The sequence below is a fragment of the Maniola hyperantus genome, chromosome 9, assembly GCF_902806685.2.
Source record: "Maniola hyperantus chromosome 9, iAphHyp1.2, whole genome shotgun sequence".
NCBI lineage: Eukaryota > Metazoa > Arthropoda > Insecta > Lepidoptera > Nymphalidae > Maniola > Maniola hyperantus.
The window spans coordinates 9367583-9391241 of record NC_048544.1 but is presented as its reverse complement, the minus strand read 5'-3'; the positions used below and the strand labels follow the sequence as shown (position 1 = coordinate 9391241).

The 23659-nt window shown below is 37.8% G+C and overlaps 4 protein-coding genes across 6 annotated transcripts; 2 read left to right on the top strand and 2 right to left on the bottom strand.

Moving 5' to 3' along the window:
* Positions 1-357: 357 nt before the first annotated feature.
* Positions 358-8256, bottom strand: eIF3c (eukaryotic translation initiation factor 3 subunit c). Of its 3 annotated transcripts, none has more exons than XM_034971625.2 (7): positions 8183-8256; positions 7444-7543; positions 6090-6507; positions 4970-5355; positions 3053-4336; positions 2444-2737; positions 358-1167 (listed from the first exon to the last, which is right to left on the bottom strand). In XM_034971625.2, exons 2-7 carry the CDS (start codon positions 7534-7536, stop codon positions 994-996), a joined length of 2649 nt encoding a protein of 882 aa, XP_034827516.1. In that variant the 5' UTR covers positions 7537-7543; positions 8183-8256; the 3' UTR covers positions 358-993. The 3 variants fall into 3 exon arrangements, with proteins under 3 accessions (XP_034827516.1, XP_069356670.1, XP_069356671.1); XM_069500569.1 differs by having other exon boundaries at positions 8110-8217; XM_069500570.1 differs by lacking the exon at positions 8183-8256 and adding an exon at positions 8058-8075.
* A 2436-nt stretch (positions 8257-10692) lies between these two features.
* Positions 10693-12261, top strand: LOC117985351 (gastrula zinc finger protein XlCGF57.1-like). Its single transcript, XM_034972046.2, has 2 exons — positions 10693-11013; positions 11101-12261. The coding sequence occupies exons 1-2, from the start codon at positions 10843-10845 to the stop codon at positions 12175-12177; spliced, it is 1248 nt and encodes a 415-aa protein (XP_034827937.1). The 5' UTR covers positions 10693-10842; the 3' UTR covers positions 12178-12261.
* A 682-nt stretch (positions 12262-12943) lies between these two features.
* On the bottom strand, positions 12944-14611 carry Snap29 (Synaptosomal-associated protein 29kDa). Its single transcript, XM_034971696.2, has one exon. The coding sequence runs from the start codon at positions 14372-14374 to the stop codon at positions 13574-13576; it is 801 nt and encodes a 266-aa protein (XP_034827587.1). The 5' UTR covers positions 14375-14611; the 3' UTR covers positions 12944-13573.
* Positions 14612-17701: 3090 nt separating this feature from the next.
* MED31 (mediator complex subunit 31) lies at positions 17702-23462 on the top strand. The gene is made up of 4 exons (XM_034971697.2): positions 17702-17872; positions 20627-20713; positions 21861-22030; positions 22496-23462. Exons 1-4 carry the CDS (start codon positions 17857-17859, stop codon positions 22640-22642), a joined length of 420 nt encoding a protein of 139 aa, XP_034827588.1. The 5' UTR covers positions 17702-17856; the 3' UTR covers positions 22643-23462.
* Positions 23463-23659: the final 197 nt, after the last annotated feature.

Below are 23659 nucleotides of genomic sequence, written 5' to 3'. Positions count from 1 at the left end.
CTGGGTACGTGCAAGGGTGGTTCCATATAAATTTGGTGAAGATCTGATGAACATCTTCGAAGATAGATAATAATTGAACTCCTCAACGGATAAGACCAAACTGCTCGCGATCAGTGTAATAATAAACAGTAGATTCTTAACCAGGCATAGCATATATTAATACACATTACACAGGGCCACTAAAAATTGTGATTTTTTTTTTACAAAACAATTAAAAACAGATTTCAATACCTAACCGTGTTTGTACACTAAAAATTAAAAAATAATTCAATTTATTACCGAATATATTATGTGTAGAAAAGATAATATAGTTCTACAATATTTTTTGGGGTCGGTGAAAACGAATGAAAAATAAAATGCAAATTTGACAATTTTATTTATACCTTGTTCACTTCAATTTATTACTGTTTAGCGCTCTTCCGTCTTGCAAGTCCATTTAAAGCTGTAAAAAATTCAATGTTAGAATAAAAATACGCTTTAATAAAGCTGACAATCCGGAAGAGCGCTATCACATAATGTAATAATTATAATATTCAAATAACAAGTAGTTTTTTTCAACCCCCACACAATAACACATAGCTGAAAATAATTGTCGAATAGAAATTTTATCACCAAATGTAAAATGTACTGCTGCTGAAATAATGTTAAAGGCAGAAATAGATTGACTTGTTGATGAAAGTGAATCACAAATAATTTGAATATGACACAGTTTTTGTATGTCCACATAATTATTATCGCTTTTTGATGCTTCGTGACTGCACTCCAACTCTTGGGCAGGTGTTGGTATTTTTGGATGTTCACTACTATATTTTGATGTACTGTGCAGACAATCTCTTGGAGATTCAGAATGACCACACGCAAACTCGTTTAAGCGGGGTTTCTTAGTACAGTAGTATTTGAGGGTAAGTGAGCGTTTCTTTCCACGTACGCCCCAGCAGCCGTTGGTGATGTGCAGTATAGTGCGTGCGCGCGAGGGTTGGTGCGCATTTGGGTTTAGTCCTCGTGCGCGCGCTCGTCGTCGCGGCGGCGGTTGCGCTGGCGCCGCCCCCAGTTGCCGTCGCGCGGGCGCTCGCGTTGTCGCCCCTCCCCCCGCGGCGCTCCGCCCCGCTGGAAGAACGACCCCTGCTTCTCGAAAATTCGCTCGTTGGAATCAACCAAGTTGCCGACCTGTAAACAATGGTAGTGGTTATACTTTTACCCAACTACAGGAGTTTGTTTGCCAATTCACAAAATGTAACATTTTGAAATAATGTGGCAATTCCGTTGTACACAATCTCTAAACTAAAATGGCACGTCTAAATCTATTGCTATCCCTTTCATAATGTTGCTTGCGGAAAAGGATAGCACTAGATTTAGACTCGTTAATTTAGTTTAGTTTAGTGATTGTATATGCAGGCTCGTCAGCACCAGAAGTATGTTATTATGATTGATATTGAAGACTAAACCACTAAAAGATGCAGATACAACCTTTAGATTAACCGAGCCTTCGTGGGCGCACTGACAATATTCTCGCGCACTACGATAGACATCACAAACTACACTCGATGATAACTACAGCAACCCTCACTAACTATAAGTCATGACACCAACGTCTACTATGAGTATAGACGACAATAACTAACACTAGCTAAGTCCCTACCTAGCGACCGGCTCCAACCATCCCCATACCGGCCCCAGACCAACCAGCTAACCTAGCACACCACACTTAGTTCAATTAACCTCAACTACAACAATCACGTTTGTCTAATACAAATTGGAACGATACAAAAAGGACTTACCAGATAAACAGCTATTCAACACACACTATACCATCATTCACACAATCACATCACTTTCCAGAACCTAGTACTGAACCTTTAACAAGTGAAACCACATTAGGTCACAACAACAATGATAATAATAAAACCTACAGTACGATACACATAGTATCCACTGAGAAGTGCCCTCTGCAAGAGCCACACGAATAATGATCTCCTCGTACCGCCACATTCACTTTTATTGTCTCAAAATGACGGTGGGGCGATTACGTAATGTTCAATGAGAGTGTTTACAATTAAATGGCGGCGCGCCTGCATATACAAGAGAATCGGCCCCAATGTTTCTGTAAATTAAGTCTTAAAGGTTATAAGCTGTGATAGCCTAGTGATTAAGACGTCGCCGTCAACCTCCTAATCGGAGATCGGGGGTTCTATCCCCGGCACGCATAATTAAATATCACTTGCATTAACGGCTAAGGAAAACATAGTGAGGAAACTTGCATGCCTCTGAGAGTTCTCCATAATCTCCTCAAAGGTGTGTGAAGTCTGCCAATCCGCACTTGGCCAGCGTAGTGGACTATGGCCAAACCCTTCTCATACTGAGAGAAGACCCATGCTCTGTATTGAGCAGGCTATGAGTTGATCATGATGATAATGAAATTTAAGTCTTGTTTTTTTTTACATACCTTATCGGCAAGTTGCAGTGCCAGGGCTTGCATCCTGGTAGGCTCGGAACGATGAAGTATAGCGCATTCACTCGGATCGTCCAGGGAAGCCAACAGCTCTTCGTTAATGATCATCTTTGACACGAGGGAGTGGACGCGCTGCCTGGGCAACTCAAACATATCGGCAAGGGAACGGAGTGATAGAGATGCATACACGTGTGCATAAGTAAATAGGTAGGTCCGGAGTGACTCTTCGCGAATGAGACGTCCGAGCATGGCTCGTACGTTTTCCGCGCCAACCATTAAATCCCACACCTGAAAAATGAAATTCCCTATACTTATATAATACAAAATAAATAAGTACATTTTTTTTAAGGAGTACGCCGTACAGCCGTGAGCCTAGTGGTTAAAACGTCTGCCTCCTATTCGAGAAGTCGGAGGTTCGATCCTGGATATGCATGTCTAACTTATCAGACGATGATAATGATGATGAAATAGTTACTAGCTTTAACAGTGAAGGAAAACATCGTGAGGAAACCTGCATGCTTAAGTCTACACTATTCTGAGATGAGAGCCATGCTCAGTGGCTGGCGATGGGTGATCATGATGATAATTGCAACAGTGCATTACCTTAGCATTCATCTTCTCATTAACAATAAAGTTGAGGCAGGCACGCCAATCTCCGCGTCGCATGGCCCTGGCTGCCGCCACCGCGTGTTCGCGCATTGACTCCGGAGGCCCGACCAAAGCTTGCCTTTCACTCGCACGCAAATTCTGGTAGAACGTCTTACTTATCATTCGCCGACGAGCATCAAACTCGTGAGCCGCCATGTACGGGATCTCTATCAGCATGGCAGATACTAAGTAGACGCATTCCAGCAACTCCAAGTTAATATGCATGTGGAAAGGCATTTGACGCTGTTTCTCTATCTTCTCTTGCTCCTTGGAGCGCTCGTGCTGGCGCTGGGGCAGCAGGCCCTGAGCGAGCAGCTCCTTCGGCTTGCCGGTCATCATGAGTTCGGCCAGACAGCCGTGAGCTTCCTTGACGTTGCCGCGGCGGAAAGCACAAAGGCCCAGATTAGCCATCGTACGATTGTACAGAATCTGAGTACTCGGATCAGAATGCTGAACATTTTCTTGAAGATGCGACATGAGAAGGAGATCTCTCGCTTGGAACCAGTTGTCGTGTAATGCGTGATGGTATATATGCGAAAGAATAGCGCGAGTCCTTAAGCGGTCGCTGTCGTCGTTTGCATAGATATATTTGCAGAAGCGTTCCATTTTCTTGATAGTGGTTTCTTCACCTGGTGGGAGATCTTTCTTGATTGCACGAGGATCGAATTTATAGTAGAGATGGTCAATTTTGCGTAAGTATACTCGACAGATTTCCTGCGGGGATCCATCTCGTTCTACCACTTGGCAGACGCGATCGATTAACGCCGAAACTCTCACTTCGTCCTTCAGTCGCTCCACATACTCATTGGAATGAGGGTCACATTCCTTCAACAGTTTAGTGAACTCATCGTCGAGACGTTCTAATGCCGTAAGGAGGCAACCCCGAACTCTGTAGGGAGGCGTGACAAGCTGCTCGTTCTCTTCAAGTATACTTTCATTGAATACCATATCCTCATGAGAAAGTAACAGAGTGACCATTTGATCGACGTTCTCGACAAGCTTGGACCAGTATTCTGGTTTCATAGCATCAGAAACTTTAGGATTGTAGTCAAATAGGGCAGCAACAGTCGCTGCACGCAGTTTGAGCTGCAGCGCATCTCCCAAGTTGTGCTGCTGCGCTACCGTGCGCAGCTCGTGCAGCAGCTCCAGCTGCGCGCGCCGGTCAGTGCGCTTGCGGCCGCGCGCGGCGCTGATCTCGCCCAGCTTCTTGACCACCAGAGCTGCGTCGATGTCACTATCCTGAGTAAATAATAAACATTACAATCATTATTTTAGACTTACCATTATTCAAAACTTAAAAAATCTAGTAAAGTATGCCCTTAAACAAAACATATCACCTAATAGAAAATTATGTAAATCATAAAACAGCATGCATTTGACTCACAGCTTGCGCCACCAGTACACTGGACTGCAATTACTATACATGACAAAATACTTATTATAAAATTGAATATTTGAAAAGAGCAAACGCCGAGTTTCTTGCTGGTTGTTCATTCCGAACCAGATTCTAAGAGCGATTACGCACGGATGACGGAGAGAACTCAGAAGTGTACTTCCGTCATCACAGTTCTCTCCGCATCCGGTATCTGGTATTCGGTCTCGGATGTGCCTAGGATTCAAACCGGACATCGGATGTAGATATGTCAAAGATGTCCACTGATAACATGGATTCGGATCAGAGATCGGATTAGTGCGTAAGCAATATCCGAGTTTTTGATATCCGTATTTTCACGGACTCGGATCGGATGTGTGCGTAACCGCTGTAACTAGTAGATTCAACTGAATAATTTTTTCTATTTCTTATAACTTTGTTGTTAATGTTATTGTTAGTAGCAGTAAACTTTTGCCACATTGATTGATCAAATTACCTACCTTAGCAAACATTTTGGGCTTGTCAGAAGTAGCAGCGCCTTTTCGGACAGTCTCCCACTCTCCTCCATCGTCCGCTTGATCTTTTTTGCTAATTTTCCCAGCTCCCTCGCGTCTTTTATTGCGACGCGTTTGACGCTTGTCCCTGTCCTCGTCTTCATCTCTCACGTCGGTGGCACGTTTCAGGAACCGTTCTCTGATGGTAGTAGCGCCATGAGCTTCGTCGTCGGAGCTCGAGCTCGATTCGGAAGAGCTGGAGCCCCAGTCCATTGAGTCTGAAGACTCGTCCTCTTGAGGTGGAGGTCTACGAGGTGGTTCCGGCGAGCGACGCATTCTTGGTTTTTCTTTAACTTTTTCTTCATCTTCAGAATCATCAGAAGATGATGTATCTAGAAGAAAGTATTTTTAGATGGAGGCTTATCTTAAACTAGCTTATGCCCCCGACTTCGTCCGCGTGGATTACAGAAATTTTAAACCCCTATTTCACCCCTTTAGAGGTTGAATTTTCAAAAATCCTTTCTTAGCAGATGCCTACGTCATAGTAGCTGTCTGCATGCCAAATCTCAGCCCTGTGCCTTGATAGATCAGTCAGTCACCTTTACACGCGATACATTGGAGTTTTGTCCTCCATCTCTGTTTGTCATATCTATGTTTGTAGAAACAGACTGCGGATACGATTGACAGGAGTGCGGACACCGATGTTTGTTGGAACATGCAAACGCCGCATCTAGTGTAACATTTATATCACTGGGTAAAACTAAAAGTGAATAAATTCAATTCAATTCCCAATTGTTGGCTTTTAGGTGTGCCAACTGGGCACATATTAAAGTGAATAAAATAATGTCTGTCAAGAAATCTACAGGGTACTTCCCGTTGACCTAGAATCATGAAATTTGGCAGGTAGGTGGGTTTTATAGCAGACATTAGGGGGAAAAATCTGAAAACCGTGCATTTGTGGTTACATCACACAAAAAAAATTAAATTGTGGTCATGAAATAATAGTTAGTATTTTCAATTATCAAAGTAAGATAACTATATCAAGTGGGGTATCATGTGGATTCTAAAACAGATTTTTATTTATTTTTATAAATCATAGTTTGCGAATTGTATACAAGAAATTTACCTTTGCGCTCATCATCATCATCAGGCAACTCAGGATTCTCCCGGAACTTGGATATCTCAGCATCAAAATCTTTTGTGTATTTCCTCAGCTTTTGTCTTAAGGATGTAAGTGCTTTACTATTGCCTTTTGAAAGCGCTTTCCTACTATCACGGTCATTCCATGCTCCTGAAACCCAGTCATCCAGCTCTGTTAAGGCCCTTATAAAGAACCTTGGTGCTATCCCATTCTCTTCCTTCAGGACAACAGGAGCAGCTCGAGTGTATGCTCTTTGGAGTTCTTCAAACGAAGCCAAAGCTGACGAGAAGTCTTTAATTTTGCGATGATTGCGAAGTGAATGGATTATTCCTTCCAATTCCTCATATCGCTTCTCTTTCATAGAACGTACAACACGTTTCGTTTCTTCTTCATCATCACTGAACTGTTAAAAAGGGTAATATTTTATTAAGATGCAAATCACAACAATTGTAAACAGCAAGTGGCAGCAAAAGACTACAAAATTTCAAAACCCTATTTCACCCCCTTAGGAGTTGAATTTTCAAAAATCCTTTCTTAGCGGATGCCTACGTCATAATAGCTATCTGCATGCCAAATTTCAGCCCAATCCGTCCAGTAGTTTGAGCTGTGCGTTGATAGATCAGTCAGTCAGTCAGTCATTCAGTCAGTCAGTCAGTCACCTTTTCCTTTTATATATATAGATTACCTAAGTGCTTATGGTTGTACAGCATTTCTAAACTAAAATGACTGTGTAGATATAATTCCTATCCTATTTATAACGCTACTTGAGGAATAGGATAGCACTAGATTTAGACCTATTTTTTTAGCTTAGATATTGTGTACAACAGTGGTTCAGTTGTGGTAGAATGACAGCTACAATGTCACAATCGCAATCACCTCTGATTGGTTGACACTCGCTCTATATTACTACAATGCATTGTTGCAACAAGAATACTACAAATTCAGCCAATCACAGCAATTGCGATTGTAATAATGATTGATGCAGGTTTTCCGAAATTAACCTGCAGAATTAGCCACATTTTGCTTGATAAAATAAACCTTTTATTCAAAATTATCTCTCTGCATAGGTAAACTTCATTGTTGAGAGTCGTTACCACTGCCCATAAAAACAATTGTAGGTTGTTTTTGGAAAAATGATGCAACACCTTTGTATCATGATTCAATTAAGAGAATGTGATTAAGAGAGTTCAAAAGCAATAGGTACATATGTGAGAAATAAGAGTACCTACACATTTAAGTTTAAATAAATTATTATCTTGTAGGACTTATCCGATGTATTTTTTTTTGTATAATTCTGTTGGTGGTTCAATAAAATAAATAAGAAATTGGCGTAACTTACCGTATAGACGGCCGCAGGCGCTCGTACTACTTGCTCCTCTTCAGAAGAACTATCAGACTCTGAGTCTGTACCAGTTGCAAAAAATCGACTCATGGTTTAACTAAAATGAAATTATTAAAAACTTAAGTAAAGAATCGGCCAAGTGCGAGTCAGGCTCGCGCAACGAGGGTTCCGTACTACAGTTGTATTTTTTCGACATTTTGCACGATAATTCAATAACTATGATGTATAAAAATAAATAAAAATCTGTTTTAGAATGTACAGGTAAAGCCCTGTCATATGATGCGCCGCTTGATATAGCAATCTTACTTTGAAAGTCGAAAATAGTAATATTTGTTCATGAACACTTTTTAATTTTTTTCTTGTAATGTAACCACAAATTCACGGTTTTCAGATATTTTGTCCCCGAATGTCAGCTATAAGACCTACCTACCTGCCAAATTTCGTGATTCTAGGTCAACGGGAAGTACCCTGTAGGTTTCTTGACAGACAGACAGACAACAAAGTGATGCTATAAGGGTTCCGTTTTTCCTTTTGAGGTACGGAACCCTAAAAACAAGTTTATATGACTTTAAAATAATTTTTAAAGGGGTAAATGTGGTACGACTACAAACTTTAAGGTTAAGAAAGATTGTTTGCTACATTCATAGAGATGAACTTGTTTACCTGTAGACCAAGCCGTTGGTTAAGGCTTTTATGTTTTTAAAATTAAATAACACTTACACAAGTAGGTACTTACAAAATTTATTATTCCTGGCAAATTGGAATTATTGCTCCACGTCAATTACAAAGTACTCTGTGCTCCACGTCCACCCACAGAGTACATTATATATACTGGCGTCCACCGACCAGAATCATAGATTATCTACTATATACTACCAGAATGCTCCACGTCCAGACTCCAGACCATAGATTATCTACTATATCTCCAGACCACCGCTCCAGACCCAGTATAGTATAGGTATATAATGTACTCTGTGTCCAGACCCACAGCAATATACATACCTAATACATCCTACTCTATGACCCACAGCGTGGAAGTTTTTGCCCACAGCACAGAACACCACAGATCACTATATACACCGACCGTACCAAAGTCCACAGAGTACATTGGTATTGGTATATATAATATTATAAGCTCAGCTATATACTATAGGTACATAGTAGGTACTTAGAAATTCTTCGATACTATATGAGTTGATCTGTGATACTAGTCCATTAATAGTTACTCCTCGGACTATACCGTGACTATACCTAAGAATGGTCTCAGAATAAATATTAGGGGTTAAAGTATGAAATTGCCATGCTGACAATTAATCAAGCCTGTCTTAGATATAGTATTAGGATTAGGTAATTAGCTTGGACGATCTAACCTTTAGGTTAGATCGTCCAAGGTAATTAGTTATAAGATTACTAACATTAGTTTTTAAGGCGTGTGTTATTACTAACAAATTATGATCGTGTTTTAAGGTCGAATTAAAGGATTTTTATTTTATTTAATTTATTTTTATTTTGTACTGAAAAATAAAAATTCGTTTTTTTTTAATTTAACATATTTATTTAATCAAAATAATTACCATTATTATCTATACATACATTGCTGCCATGCCATCTAATAGGAATCTCATTTTTTATGCCTTTGCGATAGAACTTTGGTGATCTAGATTCGACAAACTGTGTGAAAGCATTTTGCACTGCCTCCTGAGAAGAAAACTTTTTATCACGCAGAAAATTGTCCAAATCACGAAAAAAATGGTAGTCCGTTGGAGCAAGGTCTGGCGAATACGGAGGGTGACGAATGGTTTCTAATTGCAGTTCCTGTAGAGTTTAAACGGTTTCTCGTGCTGTATGAGGTCTCGCGTTATCATGGAGCAATAATGGTGAAGATCGATTCATAAGTCGGGGCTGTCTCACTGCTAGTTTCGCTATCATTGTTCGGAGTTCGGCGCAGTAGACATCTGCCGTGCTTGACCAGATCGGAGAAAGCTATAGTGAATAACACCACGCTGAGACCACTAAACAGTTACCATTACCTTTTTATTGGTAAGCTTTGCTTTAGGACACTATTGCGGCGTTTGACCTGGGGTCAGCCATTGCATTTTCCGCTTACGATTATCGTAAAGAATCCATTTTTCATCATATTATGTCACAATTCGATCCAATATTGCTTCATTTCTGTATCGATTCAATCACAACGCAACGCAAGTTTCTGCAGATCAGTCAAATCATGAGCCACCCATTTTTCATATTTTTTAATTTTATTCATTTGACGCAAATGAGTCAATATTGTTGGTAAGGTAACGTTAAACCATGCCGCTAATTCCTGGGTAGTTTGGCTCGGATCGGCTTCCACCATCTCTTTCAAATCATTCTTATTCAACTGTGTGGGCGGTCTTCCACGTGGTTCGTTCTTCAAATCGAAGTTTCCATCACGAAAGCGTTTAAACCAAAATCGCACAGTTCGTTCATTAACAGTCTCCTCTCCAAACGCAACATTAATATTGCGAGCTGTTTCTGCCGCGTTAGTTCCGCGTCGGAACTCGTATTCAAAAATCACATGAATTTTCGAAGTATCCATCTTTATTGTCTAAGCTGAATAAAAAAAACAACTGAAAGTTGATAATCGAATGTTGCACATTTTTTAAAGAAGAACTACATAGGTACCTACCGTATGTAAAAAGTTTCACTCAAAAATCTCAAACCATGAAGGTTCTATGTCAATTCGAAGTACCTTTTACAATAAAACGGCAATTTCATAATTTATTTAACCCCTATTACCTTTAGAAGTGGGCTACTTCTATTTTTTTTATTGTGACTTTTACTGTTAGAGCGAGATAGCTAAATACATTTAAGCGTAACATTAGAACGTGACAAAATGATTATGTTTTGTCCTTATCACCGTGGCCACTTTTTTTGTTTGTCAAGATGTATTTGTATGTGTGATCTTGACAAACAAAGGTTATGTTGACTCAAGTATTTTAAAGAAATAATTGATTTGTTTTGTTGTTTTTGAAGTTATTGTGCAATGGTGGCACAGAACACATTTGGAGAATGGTGGGTTGCAGTGTACTGGGCTACAATAGCCGAAGCGAACGTAAAATAGATGAAATAACATTTCACAAGTAAGTACCTCTGCTTGAGCAAGAGGGACTGACGGGGCCACGCTACGCTAGTTGCAACTTGCATATCTGGTATATCTGTGGTAAGGTAATGGTAAATCTTGATAATCTGTGATCGGTGTCTGTGATGGTGCAGGAAAAGAAGGAATATCTGTGATAAAAATTGAAGAAACGTAGGTACCTAGTGATTACCTACTCTTTGAATGGAAGAACATGGGAAGAACAAGAACCAACATTTTATATTTTGAATTTTGGTAGTGGACAAGGTTTAGCAATTAGCATGGAGTTCACTAATTCTATTTTACCTACTTCAAAAAACATATGTCGAACATGTCTCATGGATTATGATTCGAACGATCCATCTATGTTTATGAACATACAAGATTTAGTTTATCATGAAATGAATAAAATAAAGCTTATTGACATTCTTATTTTTCTCAACTGTTTAGAAGTAAGTATTTAAAATACCTACCTACTCATTTTCTGTCTTGATGTAGATTATTTTAATAACCTAACCATCTAATTTTTTTTTGTTTAGAATAATGATGAAGAAAATTGGCCTCAAGGAATGTGCGCTTCGTGTGTTTCTACTGCTCTGCTCGCCTATAATTTCAAACTCAATTGCTTAAGAGCAAATGTGACACTAACACATTTATTTAGTATACAGTCAACGCCCAACAATTTTCAAAGAGCTGATAATATGGATGTTATTGATATAAATGTTGTGTATCAAGATCATGAGTATGATGTACCACTATACAGTAACCGCCCAGTTGTAAATTTTGGACTCCAAGTGGCTGAAAGTAAGGAAGTGACACCTTTGCCACCTGTAACAGAAATAACCTCAACAGAGAGACTTCCTCGGCAAGAAGGTGAAAAGAGATATGTATGCAGCTTGTGCTCTAAATCTTTCACTAGGATATACAGTCTGAGATATCATATGGCGAAACATAGTGACTTCCGTAGATTTCTTTGCCCTAAGTGTGGTAAAAGTTTCCACACATCAAGTGGTTTAAGACAACACATGGCATCCCATATTAATGTCAACCAATTCAAATGTGGATTTTGTAATAAGACTTACAAATCAAGACAATCTTTGAAAGAACACTTTCGTGTTGCACATTCTAGCAATTGTAAATTATTTGTCTGTGTAACATGTGGAAAGAAATTTACAGCAAAATCGACCTTAATGATGCATTTGAAGATTCATTCTGGTTTAAAAGAATTTGCTTGCCCAGATTGTCCTAAATCCTACACAAGGGCATCTTACTTAAGAGTTCATAGACTGATTCATACGGGTCAAGAGCAGCCAAGGCCATTTATGTGTATGCATAAAGATTGCAATAGAAGTTTTGCTACTAAGCATTCTTTGTTAGTTCATATTGCTCACACACATACCATGAACAGACCTCATAAATGTGATGTATGTTTTAAAGGTTTTGCTACATCCTCTGGTTTAAAAATTCATAAAGAATCTCATACTAATCAAGAGGTTTCATGTGATATTTGCAGTAAGAAATTAGCTAATAAGAGAGTATTACAAAAGCACAGGAAGATTCACAATGCACAGACAGAAATGAATACTGAAAATGTGATAGTTGAAATGTTTTGCTAGCCAAAAAAGTTATTGTAGTAGCCATGAAGATTTTGATTACCTGCGGTCTTATAAGTTTTGAATTTGAATAAATAAAAAAAGCTTTGAAACTTCGTTTTTATTGCTATTGACCGCTGATAAGTCATTTGATGTGGTTTCAACCCTTTTTTACATATTTGATATATTACATCATAATTGATCAGGAAAATAGCTCGCAGTAAATATTTCAATTTATTCCTAGTTGGGTATTTCATAGCTATTAATTATTAGTAGTAAGATAACAATATAAGCTGAGTTGCTTGCAGCCTGTTAATTATGGTTAGTTTATTTATAATCAGCAATCTAAATAGAGTATAGATACCTACCTAAAAATAATTGAACACAATATGTAATATTTGAGACACCATCTGCTTTTGTTTATAGAGTTTTGTAGGTAATTCGAAAATTGCAGGATTTTAGAATTACCTATCTAGATCCCAGAAAAATGTTTATAATATTGTTACTCAATTAATGAATATAACACAATTATCATACTAGACTGGTATTGCAGGATTCGACAAAAATAATATATTTGGCGGTTTTAACAACTCCATGTTGTCTCTTCCTGAACTTTTAGGTATTTATACTCTACCTATTCCAATCACTTCATAACAATTAATGATATTCACATAAAAAAATAGTAGTTTTAGAAAACTTAAAATGGAATGATAAAAATTATTAATTATTGCCCCAAAACCAGCAATCTCTACACTACAAATAATAATCTATAAAAATAAAACAGCAAAAGTCATACATAAAACAGTAAAAATATTATAATATTATATACTTTAACATAGAAGCATTTACAAAATTAGGAGCTAATTTACATCATTATTGAGTGTTCAACTACAGTTTTTAAATTTTGATAAGCAATGTATTTAATTAAAAGATAAGCAGTCCTAATAGTGGTTGGCATTGATATTACAGTAGTTTTGTTTAATTGGTAGGTAGTTAGGTATGTTAATTTTACTATGTCTTTAGACTTAATACCAATAAAAGTACAGTAGTCTCACTAATCCAGTACGTCAGTACTTCAGCAAATCCAGTAGTGTCACCCTCCCCCTGCGCCCTCCACACTGCTTCCTGCGCTCATGTAAGCGTAGAAGAAATATGTATGTCATAGATACATATTCCTTTATTAAATTACAACATTACGAAATGCTTTGTTCTATCTGAAATATTTCTTTACAATCCAGTAATCTGAACATTCCAATAATCCAGCACCTCCTGGTTCTTAATATTGCTGGATTAGTGAGACAACTGTATACTCATAACAATAGTCCTTATTTTATAAACACCAAAATATACTTTACAAACATGAACAAATTACAAAATAATGATGCACATGAGTTATGTTGAACAAGTAATGCAACTGTTATCATTTTCCTAAGAGCTTATTCATTTGCTTGTTCTGCTGACCAATCTTTATATCTGCATCATCAGCCTTGTCATGAATTTTGTCTATAAGTTCATTTTGCTGTGTTATTTCTTCCCCAAGGGCCATTCCTAGCCCTTTAAGTCTTGATATATGAGAAACCATTTCATCTAAGTTCTCATCCAATATTTTATTTATACGCTGAGAATCGGGTATTGGTTCAGCTGTGGCTTGCGAGTCTAGTCCACGCAATCGAGTGCTAGGATGGCTTCCAAAATTGTCACTACCACTGGCACTCATAGAAGTTATAGTATCATCAAATCTGCCGCTTGTGCCTACTTTGGAGCCACTCGAACTTGGAGATATCTGACTTTTAGGAGGTGTTTGATCAGATTTACCAGATAGGTAATTCTTGAATCCATAAAAAACTGATTTGATACCATTAAGATGCTTTTGACTATAAGTCAGATTCGTGTTAATATCATCTAGCCGTTTGTTTGTATTTTCAAGTTGTTCGCGTTGACGGGCCAGCTCCTCTGCAGTTGCAATGCCAATTTGTTCTGACTCACGTAATAAGCCTATACTTCTTATAGAGGAATCGACGGTACGCTGTTCGATCTCTTTTTGTTTCTGTAATGTTATTTGCCTTTGTCTTTCTAGTTCCGCTATGTATGGTGACTGAGATGGCTTTGGCTGCGATGGTGGGAACCTTTGTCTGTAACTTTTAACAAAGGTGGCGTCGTCGACATCATCGTCATCTTCGAAAAGATTGTTCGAGTTTACGATACACCTATTTCCGGACATTGTTTGATTTGGAGGTGCTCTCTGTCCCTTTATAGCTATTTAACTTCTAGATCAAAAACTTTTTCACAAATTACCTTTCTTTTGTATTGACTTTGACTTTTCCTAGTCTTGAGTTCACTTCATCCAAGACAGCACCAAATACCAATCTCTAGACGGTAGACCATACAACACAGTACCACTCCCACCCCTTTTTATTTGGTTTTCCCTAAGTTTTTCCCACAGAGTTAAGAGTATTGTGTTAAATTAATTTATTTAATAGTGAGTAGTGAATCCTTGGTTTAGTTTTTCATGGATTTTCCAAACGTAGTGATTACAATACTCTTTGGGTTTTCCGACGTTTGGGTTTGACGCATAGATTAGGTATCTACTATATTTTGACGTTTCCAAATGCCAATTTTCATGTTTCCAACCAAAGAGTATGTAGGTTTAAAGCACAGATATGTCCAGATAAGTAATTAGCGTAGCGTGGCCCCTTCAGTCCCTCTCGCTCAAGCAGAGGTACTTACTTGTGAAATGTTATTCCGTCTATTTTACATTCGCTTCGGCTATTGTAGCCTAGTATACTGCAACCCACCATTGCACAATAACTTCAAAAAAATTTACAACAAAATGAATCAATTATTTATTTACAATACTTGAGTCAACATAACCATTTAATGATGGGTCTATAATACTGGTTCGGGAGTTATTGAAGTACGCTGAGAGCATTGCATGAATATGTCATTCAATGTTCTCAGCGTACATATTCAAAATTCTTTGATCTTTTCTCGTTTTGTATTTTATGTCTTTTTTCTTGTACCTTTATTTGTATTTAAATTTATTATTAATCATCTTGTTAGTGTAAGTGGCACTGCCGTTCTAATTAGATATAAAATAAATAAAATAAAAAATAAATAAAAAAATAACCTCACTTCACGTTGCTTGCCAAAATCTCACTTACATTGCTTAAATACATTTTGGCAAACAAAAAAGTTGCCACGGTGATAAGGACAGAACATAATCATTTTGTCACGTTCTTATAAGAGCTTAAATGTATTTAGCTATCTCGCTCTAACAGTAAGTGTCACAATAGGGCTACTTCTAATAATAGTCCTTGTTCTGAGGTTTAAATACTCTAAGGTCTAAGCCATAGATTATCTACTATATACTAGAGATAGATGTGCGACTCTAGATTTCTTTTTCAAAGTTACGCGTGTGCTCACATCTAGAGGGCACTAAAAGCGTGCTAGGCGTGCGAGAGCGCGAAAATTTAAATGCTATTTAAATGTACTTTACTAGAATATTTTATATTTTTGAACATGTTTTAAAAAAATATCAATAATTCCATTAACGTTTGTTTAAAACATGTTTAAAAATATATATTACAAGACTGACTCTTTAAGATACTAAATTATAAAACACTATAGAAATAAAAAGGTTTTAAGGTTTTGTAAAATATTTTATTTTCATAAATTCGTAACTAGGTACATAAAATACATACCCAAATTCAAGACCCACGAGATTGTGAAATAGGTAACGCTCAAATCCAAAATTTTTGGTTATTTACTTTTCATAACTTTCATATTATTACCACAACTGGTGTATTTCAATGATCTTCAAACTGGTGATTGCAAATTTGATAATTCGTAACTATATATTATTTCATTATCAGTCTTGCTTTCTAAATGTTGTCCTACTATCTCTTTTCATTGTTTAAATGGTTTCAAAGAGAGGAGTAGCCAGGTTTTGGAAAGCCATGCAAACATCTGAAAAAGTAATAACATAAAATATGCATTAGTCTATACTTTATTATTGTACTTAATTAGTTGATAGCTGATACCTATAATATAAAAATAACTAAGTCTAAAGTTCAAAACAAATGTTGTAAGTACACTTAATTACAAAACAAAAAATTTACAGAATTAGTAGTTAATAATCCATAGCAATATGATAAATGCAAAAGTGTGTCAACCTGTCTGTATGCTAGCTTTTTACAGTAAATTTGTGTAACCGTTTATGATGAAAGTTAGTACAGAGATAACTTGCATCCCGGTAAGGACATAGGCTTCTTTTGTCACGGAAAACTCAAACAGTTCCCATGGGATTCCCAAAAACCCTAAATCCACGTAGACAAAGTGGTCGTCATCATCTGTTTGGTACAGAGATAGCTTGCATCAGACGGTTGTAACTTGTAGGCCACATTTATCCCCGAAATTTGGACTTCTCACGGGATTTCTAAAATAGTTTTTTCGAGCGGACGAAATCGCAGGAACTATATACCTAGTATCATGATAAAATACCTAATGTGCTCATGGTGCCTTAATGGTGCATAGAGTTTGACTCATTGAAGTAATTTTGAGTTAGATTACGAGTAAGCTGATTTTATACTTACCGAATTAGTCACATCCAGACACACATCGAGATCTCCGTGGCATTTTTCTGCACAAATATATTCACAGAAAAATCATTTCACAAAGCAAAAACAAGTCCGGAATCCGTAGCCGTGGTCAATCGTTCAGGCATGAATCGAGTCACTAAATCAATCCTTAGAATATAGTTATCGAGGTGGTGAAAGGAAATACAGACTACAGAGTCCTGTTATTAAAGCAGGGTCAGATAAATTTAACAGAAATATAAATATTTACTACAGCACACGAAAACATGAAAACTTGGTTAAAATTTAATGAAATAATATATAGTTACGAATTATCAAATTTGCAATCACCAGTTTGAAGATCGTTGAAATACACCAGTTGTGGTAGTAATATGAAAGTTATGAAAAGTAAATAACCAAAAATTTTGGATTTGAGCGTTACCTATTTCACAATCTCGTGGGTCTTGAATTTGGGTATGTATTTTATGTACCTAGTTACGAATTTATGAAAATAAAATATTTTACAAACCCTTAAAACCTTCTTATTTCTATAGTGTTTTATAATTTAGTATCTTAAAGAGTCAGTCTTGTAATATATATTTTTAAACATGTTTTAAACAAACGTTAATGGAATTATTGATGTTTTTTTAAAACATGTTCAAAAATATAAAATATTCTAGTAAAGTACATTTAAATAGCATTTAAATTTTCGCGCTCTCGCACGCCTAGCGCGCTTTTAGTGCCCTCTAGATGTGAGCACACGCGTAACTTTGAAAAATAAATCTAGAGTCGCACATCTATCTCTAGTATATAGTAGATAATCTATGGTTGCACCCCTATGAGTCTAAGCTGTGGGTCTAAGGTAGACTCAACCTACTCTAAGCATGGACATAGAATACAAACTAGTTCTAGGTCCATGATTTTACTACATAGACTAGTACAAAGAGTACATTAGTATATAGTGATCACAGAGTACAGTACATATAGTGATCTGTGGGCTAAAGTAACAAACGGTAACAAAGTATGGTGGTAACAACAAATAAGTAGTATTTGGATTGGAATAGAATAATAAATTAAGTATTTGGAATAGGATAGGACAGGATAATAAATTAAGTAAACGGCCTTGAAGATGATGGCCGGAAAAGGTAGGTACCTATGCAACAAGACTTCCCCGGCTTCGCATGTATTGCTTATCCCACAGTACACGAAATATGAAATAATTAAGAATGCTTTAAGAATGTATTAAATCTAAATATATAAAAGGAAAAGGTGACTGACTGACTGACTAATCTATCAACGCACAGCTCAAACTAACTAGATGGATCGGGCTTAAATTTTTCATGCAGATAGCTATTATTACGTAGGCATCTGCTAAGAAAGGATTTTTGAAAAATTAGGGAGTGAAATAGAGGTTTGAAAATTGTGTAGTCCACGCGAACGAAGTCGCGAGCACAAGCTAGTTAGATTATATTGCACTTCACCAATTTACTTCTTACTAAGCTATTGTGGCTAATTCCTTTGTACACAATATCTAAACTAAACTAAAATATCACGTCTAAATCTATTGCTATCCCTTTCATAATGTTGCTTGCGGAAAAGGAAAGCACTAGATTTAGACCTGTTAATTTAGTTTAGTTTAGAGATTGTGTACTAGCGAATCGGCCCCATTATAGTATTATACTAATCAGGATCGCCATTGATTAGCTGTTACTCATTGAGGAGTTCCAGCATCCATTTCTAAAACTATTTATACTAATGCATAAATCACTAAATATGTACACCCCTGTTGTATGCGTATTACTAAGTACATAAAAAGTGCATGCAGGTAGAATAAAAATAAATAGTCACTATCGAGCAGCTGGACTTATCATTACATGGTGACAGCGGTGGGATTCGAACCCACGCCCTTTCGGACTGGTGCCTACACCGACACGTTATCTCGAGCGGCGCTGGCGGAACCCATGCACGATAAAGTCTCATCGGAAGTCGATGCACAGGCGTGTTTTCTTTTAAATAACGCACCATACAGTGACGATAAATTACGACGCGTTAAGGAAGCGACGGTTAAAGATCCGGAGTGCAAAATTTTAATTGATTACTTATTGCATGGATGGCCGCGTTATAGATCTGATGCAGATCGTCTGGTTCGTGCGCATTGGTCCTATAGAACGTCATTCGAATATGTAGGCGGGGTTTTGTTTAAGGATAACTTGGTGTTTATACCGCGTGAATTGAGGAGCGAAATGCTGGATCGCGTACACGAAGGCCACCTAGGCATTGACCGTTGTAAAAGGCGCGCGCGTGACGTCATGTTTTGGAGCGGGATATCGCGCGACGTGGAGCGAAAGGTACGAGAGTGTATAGCGTGCGCCGAGCACGCCGCGAGGCCGGCTAGGGAGTCCATGATTCCGCATACAGTTCCAAATTTGCCATGGAGAAAAGTCGGTTCGGACATATTTGTTTTTGGTAAAAAATATTTCTTAATACTTGTAGACTATTTTTCTAACTTCATAGAAGTTAGTCCTATATCTAACACGAGTTCGAGGGTGGTGATCACAGCCATGAAAGACCAGTTTGCAAGGCATGGCGTAGTTTCTGAGCTCATAACGGATAACGGAAGTTCGTATTCATCGAAAGAGTTTCGACAGTTTAGTTTAGATTGGTGTTTCAAACACACCACCACTTCACCTAATTATGCACAGGCTAACGGGCTTAGTGAAAGGGCGGTTCAGACTGTGAAAAACATTATAAAAAAGTCAATAATGACTGGATCTGATTTTTATCTCGGGCTGCTTAATTTTAGGGCAACTCCGCGTGATGGGGTTAGTTCACCGGCTCAGTTGTTAATGGGCAGACGATTGAATACCACGCTTCCGGTTCATACCGATAAGTTGCAACCGGACAGGAATAACGATTCCGACTTCATCAACATAAATCGTAATCGACTTCGCGCTAAACAATATTACGACAGACATGCGCGTGATTTACCGGAATTAAGTCCAGGCGAACAGGTAATAATGGCGGATGGTAAAACTGAACGGCGTCGCATGACGGTACAGGCTGCCACGCCACAGCCGCGATCATATTTTGTTGTCGATGGGTCTGGCAGAAAATATAGACGCAACCGGCGTCACCTCATTCGGGCGGAACTTTGTCCGACGGCTAGTCAGTCACCTCCTGCTTCTTTCGATGAGAAGGGGGATAGTGACCATGATGCAGACCGTGCCAGCCTGCACGGGGATGCAGAGGAATATGCCGGTGGCACTGACTGGTCCAGTGAAGGTAGTGACCACGAGATTCGTCTTCGGTCGGCTAGTGCCTCGCCTAGTGGGTCGGATAAAGGTCAAGGTCGAGCGGCAGCGCGTAAGGCTCGTAAACAACTAGCATCATTTTTTAATAGAAAATAATGTTTAGTCTAAGTATGTTTAATTAGAGTTAAGTATTACCTATATGCGGAGTTCTATTAATTTTTAGTATTTTAGATTTAGTTTATACCATTGTTTCTTAATTTGTTTGTTTTAGGGGAAAGATGTTGTATGCGTATTACTAAGTACATAAAAAGTGCATGCAGGTAGAATAAAAATAAATAGTCACTATCGAGCAGCTGGACTTATCATTACAACCCCTTGTAAAGAAAAACAATTGACAAAAAAATAGCTTATCCCAAATGAACCCTATAGTGATTCAGTTTAAAAACTCCTTTATGTTATCCTGGAGTATCATGTAAGAGTGTTAAGTTGCTTTTGCTATAAAACTCTGCATAGCTCTCTTCATTGCCCGCTGAGTGACTGAGCTTTCTTGTGAGGCCCATAGTTAGTGACCATGTCTCTGATATCTTGTAGTATAATAATATAGATTATTATCCTCCAGATTGTTTTATTTTTATTGTGTTATTTCAGTAATGGAAACAGAAGAGCAGAATAGAATACGATTTCAAGTGGAGCTTGAATTTGTACAATGCCTGGCTAATCCTAACTACATACACTGTGAGTTTTGATAAAAAGTTTTTGCAATATTAGTATAGTAAGTATATTATATAAGCTGTGATAGCCTAGTGGTTAGGTCGTATGCCTTCCAATCGGAGGTCGGGGTTCGATTCCCGGGCACGCACCTCTAACTTTTCGGAGTTAAAATATCACTTGCTTTAACGGTGAAGGAAAACATTGTGAGAAAAAAAGAAGAAAACATTTTTCAAAGTGAGGAAACCTGCATGCCTGAGAGTCCTCCATAATGTTCTCAAAGGTGTGTGAAGTCTTACCAATTTGCACATGGCCAGCGTGGTAGACTATGGCCAAACCCTTCTCACTCTGAGAGGAGACCCGTGCTCTGTAGCGAGCCGGCGATGAGTTGATCATGATGATGATGAAGTATATTAGCTTCTTTTTTATCCTGGGTTTCTTTGTCTGCTCTTAGACATAGTTGTCTGTTGTATGTCATGTTAGCTTCTTGTTGCAAATACAGTGAAAACTGTTTATTAACAACATCATTTATAACGATATATCGGTTATAATGACCAAAATATAAGTCCCAGCTATTTGAAGCATAAATACTTAAAACCAACTATTACTACTAGTTGATTTAGCAATTAAATAGTCATAGTACCTTCAATGTTTTAAGATTTTTATATAACTGGCAGCTTCATGCTAGTTCTTCCAAACTAGTATTGTCAACCTCAACGACAGAGACAACGCTCTACGAAACCGCTATCTCTTTCTAAAGGTCGATATCGCCTGCCGGGTACTGTAAGTAATTTTTTGTCAATTTGATATTTTGATGCAATCCCCTAGAAACTTAGCATGGTAATCTATCAGATACCCTGCAGCATCAGGATTGTAAAAATTTATTATGGGACAATGTAGCAAAGTTTCTCTATTGATTAAAAAAGATACACAGGTTGGTTCAGAAATCTGGGAGATTTTGGTGTACATAGGTCGAAAAACACAACTCCTGTTTTTTGAAAGGCGGTAGCCTATGAATACTCCTTGATGAATCCTCTACTTGTCTGTGAAAGTTCCGTGTACTGTACTATAACCCCTTAACGGGATCGTGTCCTATTTTCCTGTAACCCTGTATATTAAAAAAATGGCTTTTTTGTTCTGTTTTAGTTTCGTTATGTTTATGTAAATGTTTTAGTTCTGGCGCAGCGAGGCTATCTGAAAGAACAGCCATTTGTCAATTACCTGAAGTATCTACAGTATTGGCGTGAACCAGAGTACGCTCGTTATCTCAAGTATCCAATGTGCTTACATTTCCTTGAGCTCCTACAACATGAAGCTTTTAGAAGAGAATGTGTATCAGCACAGGTTTGTTTTTGTCTTCATTATTATTTTTAGGGTTCTGTCCCTCAAAAGGAAAAAGGAACCCTTATAGAATTACTTAGTTGCCTGTCTGTCTGTCCGTCGTGTGACGTGTCTGGCTAGAAAACCTATACGGTACTTCCTGTTGACCTATAATCATGAAATTTGGTAGGTAGGTAGGTCTTATAAGCACAAGTAAAGGAATAAATACAAAACCCGTTACTTTGTGGTTACATCACAAAAAATAAATTAAAATGTTTTCATGAACAAATAATTAGTATTTTCAACTTTCAAAGTAAGATCACTATTCCAAGTGGGATATCATATGAAAGGGCTTTTACCTGTACATTCTAAACAGATTTTTATTTATTTTTATCCATATTAGTTTTTGATTTATTGTGCAAAATGTCGAAAAAATACGACTGCAGTAGTACGGAACAACAAAAAAAAGACAAATCTTTCGTATTTCAGGTTTGTAAATTCATGGACGACCAGGCTATATTGTTATGGCAGCACTACACGCGGCGGCGCACGCGCACGCTGCAGCCGCCGGACGCGCCCGCCGCACCCGCGCCGCCCGCTCCTCCCCAACAGGGCCCGCCCAGGCAACAATCTTAAACGTAAATTAGTGCGGAGAATCGATTCGATTAATGGATAATCACCGTAAAATCTATTGTGATATCGATAGTAAAGACAAAGACACCTTTGATCATAAAAAGAAAAGATCTTTAAGATCTAATAGAAAAGGTTTCGCTTCGAGTTTATACAGTGATCACCAAACAAGTAAGTTAAATCAAAAGTTGCAATATGGCAGTTTGCACAGGTCATAACACTAAGGATTAAATACACAAGCTTGGCTAAAATCTGTTTTTAAATGACTTTGGCAAAGCCACAGTGAAGTACGCACTAACTTTTCACAGACACTTTAACAACCGATAGCATTGTCCTGTGTTTCAATTCACAATCAATTTTATGAGTGATTTTGGGATTCCATAGACTCTATATTTTCCGGCAACACTACTATAAACTCCAAGTGTTTTCTTGTGCATGAAACCACGGATTTAAGACTTGAAAAAGCAGTAGGAAAGAAAAGCCTGTGATATTGCATTTAAACTAATTATTAATTCAATTTTTGAGCTGTACAAAATGTAGATATGTACCTAAATGACAATTCAAATGTACAGATACTTCTTGTACTATTACAACTATCAAGTTTGACCTTTGACCTTTTGACCTTTTACCTTTTAGATAAAGCTCTTTAAATGTGCCCTTATTATAATAAATTAATAAGAAACGAATATTTTTGTTGGGAAATAAAAAAGTATATTTTCATCAATTTCTTTTTCTGGTTTCTTAATGAACTTCGACTAAATGCAGAAATTATTAAAACTAAATTTAAATAAAGTAATACGTAATTAAGCAAAGTGCTAGTATAGTTCCCGACAGTTAAATAGTCGCGTCTGATCTACTATGCAAGTGCGATCTCGCGCAGGTATTGTTCCACGCGCTCGTGTACTGTATACGGATGTGCACTCACACTAATGCAGATGGCGAACGCGGAGTGGTGTGTTCCGTTTCCTCGCGTCGTCGCGCGCCCCACTGACGCTTAAAAATGCTATTGCGACGCGTCTTGGA

What these genes read in the sequence shown, in the direction of transcription:
- eIF3c (XM_034971625.2), bottom strand. Translation starts at nt 7,536, where the DNA reads ATGAGTCGATTTTTTGCAACTGGTACAGACTCAGAGTCTGATAGTTCT. An exon ending in CGCCTGCGGCCGTCTATACG is followed by an intron (nt 6,508 to 7,443) that starts GTAAGTTACGCC and finishes CCTTTTTAACAG; the next exon opens with TTCAGTGATGATGAAGAAGA. An exon ending in AGCCCAAAATGTTTGCTAAG is followed by an intron (nt 4,337 to 4,969) that starts GTAGGTAATTTG and finishes TTATTTACTCAG; the next exon opens with GATAGTGACATCGACGCAGC.
- LOC117985351 (XM_034972046.2), top strand. Translation starts at nt 10,843, where the DNA reads ATGGAGTTCACTAATTCTATTTTACCTACTTCAAAAAACATATGTCGA. An exon ending in TTTTTCTCAACTGTTTAGAA is followed by an intron (nt 11,014 to 11,100) that starts GTAAGTATTTAA and finishes TTTTTTGTTTAG; the next exon opens with AATAATGATGAAGAAAATTG.
- Snap29 (XM_034971696.2), bottom strand. Translation starts at nt 14,374, where the DNA reads ATGTCCGGAAATAGGTGTATCGTAAACTCGAACAATCTTTTCGAAGAT.
- MED31 (XM_034971697.2), top strand. An exon ending in TAATCCTAACTACATACACT is followed by an intron (nt 20,714 to 21,860) that starts GTGAGTTTTGAT and finishes TAAATGTTTTAG; the next exon opens with TTCTGGCGCAGCGAGGCTAT. An exon ending in GAGAATGTGTATCAGCACAG is followed by an intron (nt 22,031 to 22,495) that starts GTTTGTTTTTGT and finishes TTCGTATTTCAG; the next exon opens with GTTTGTAAATTCATGGACGA.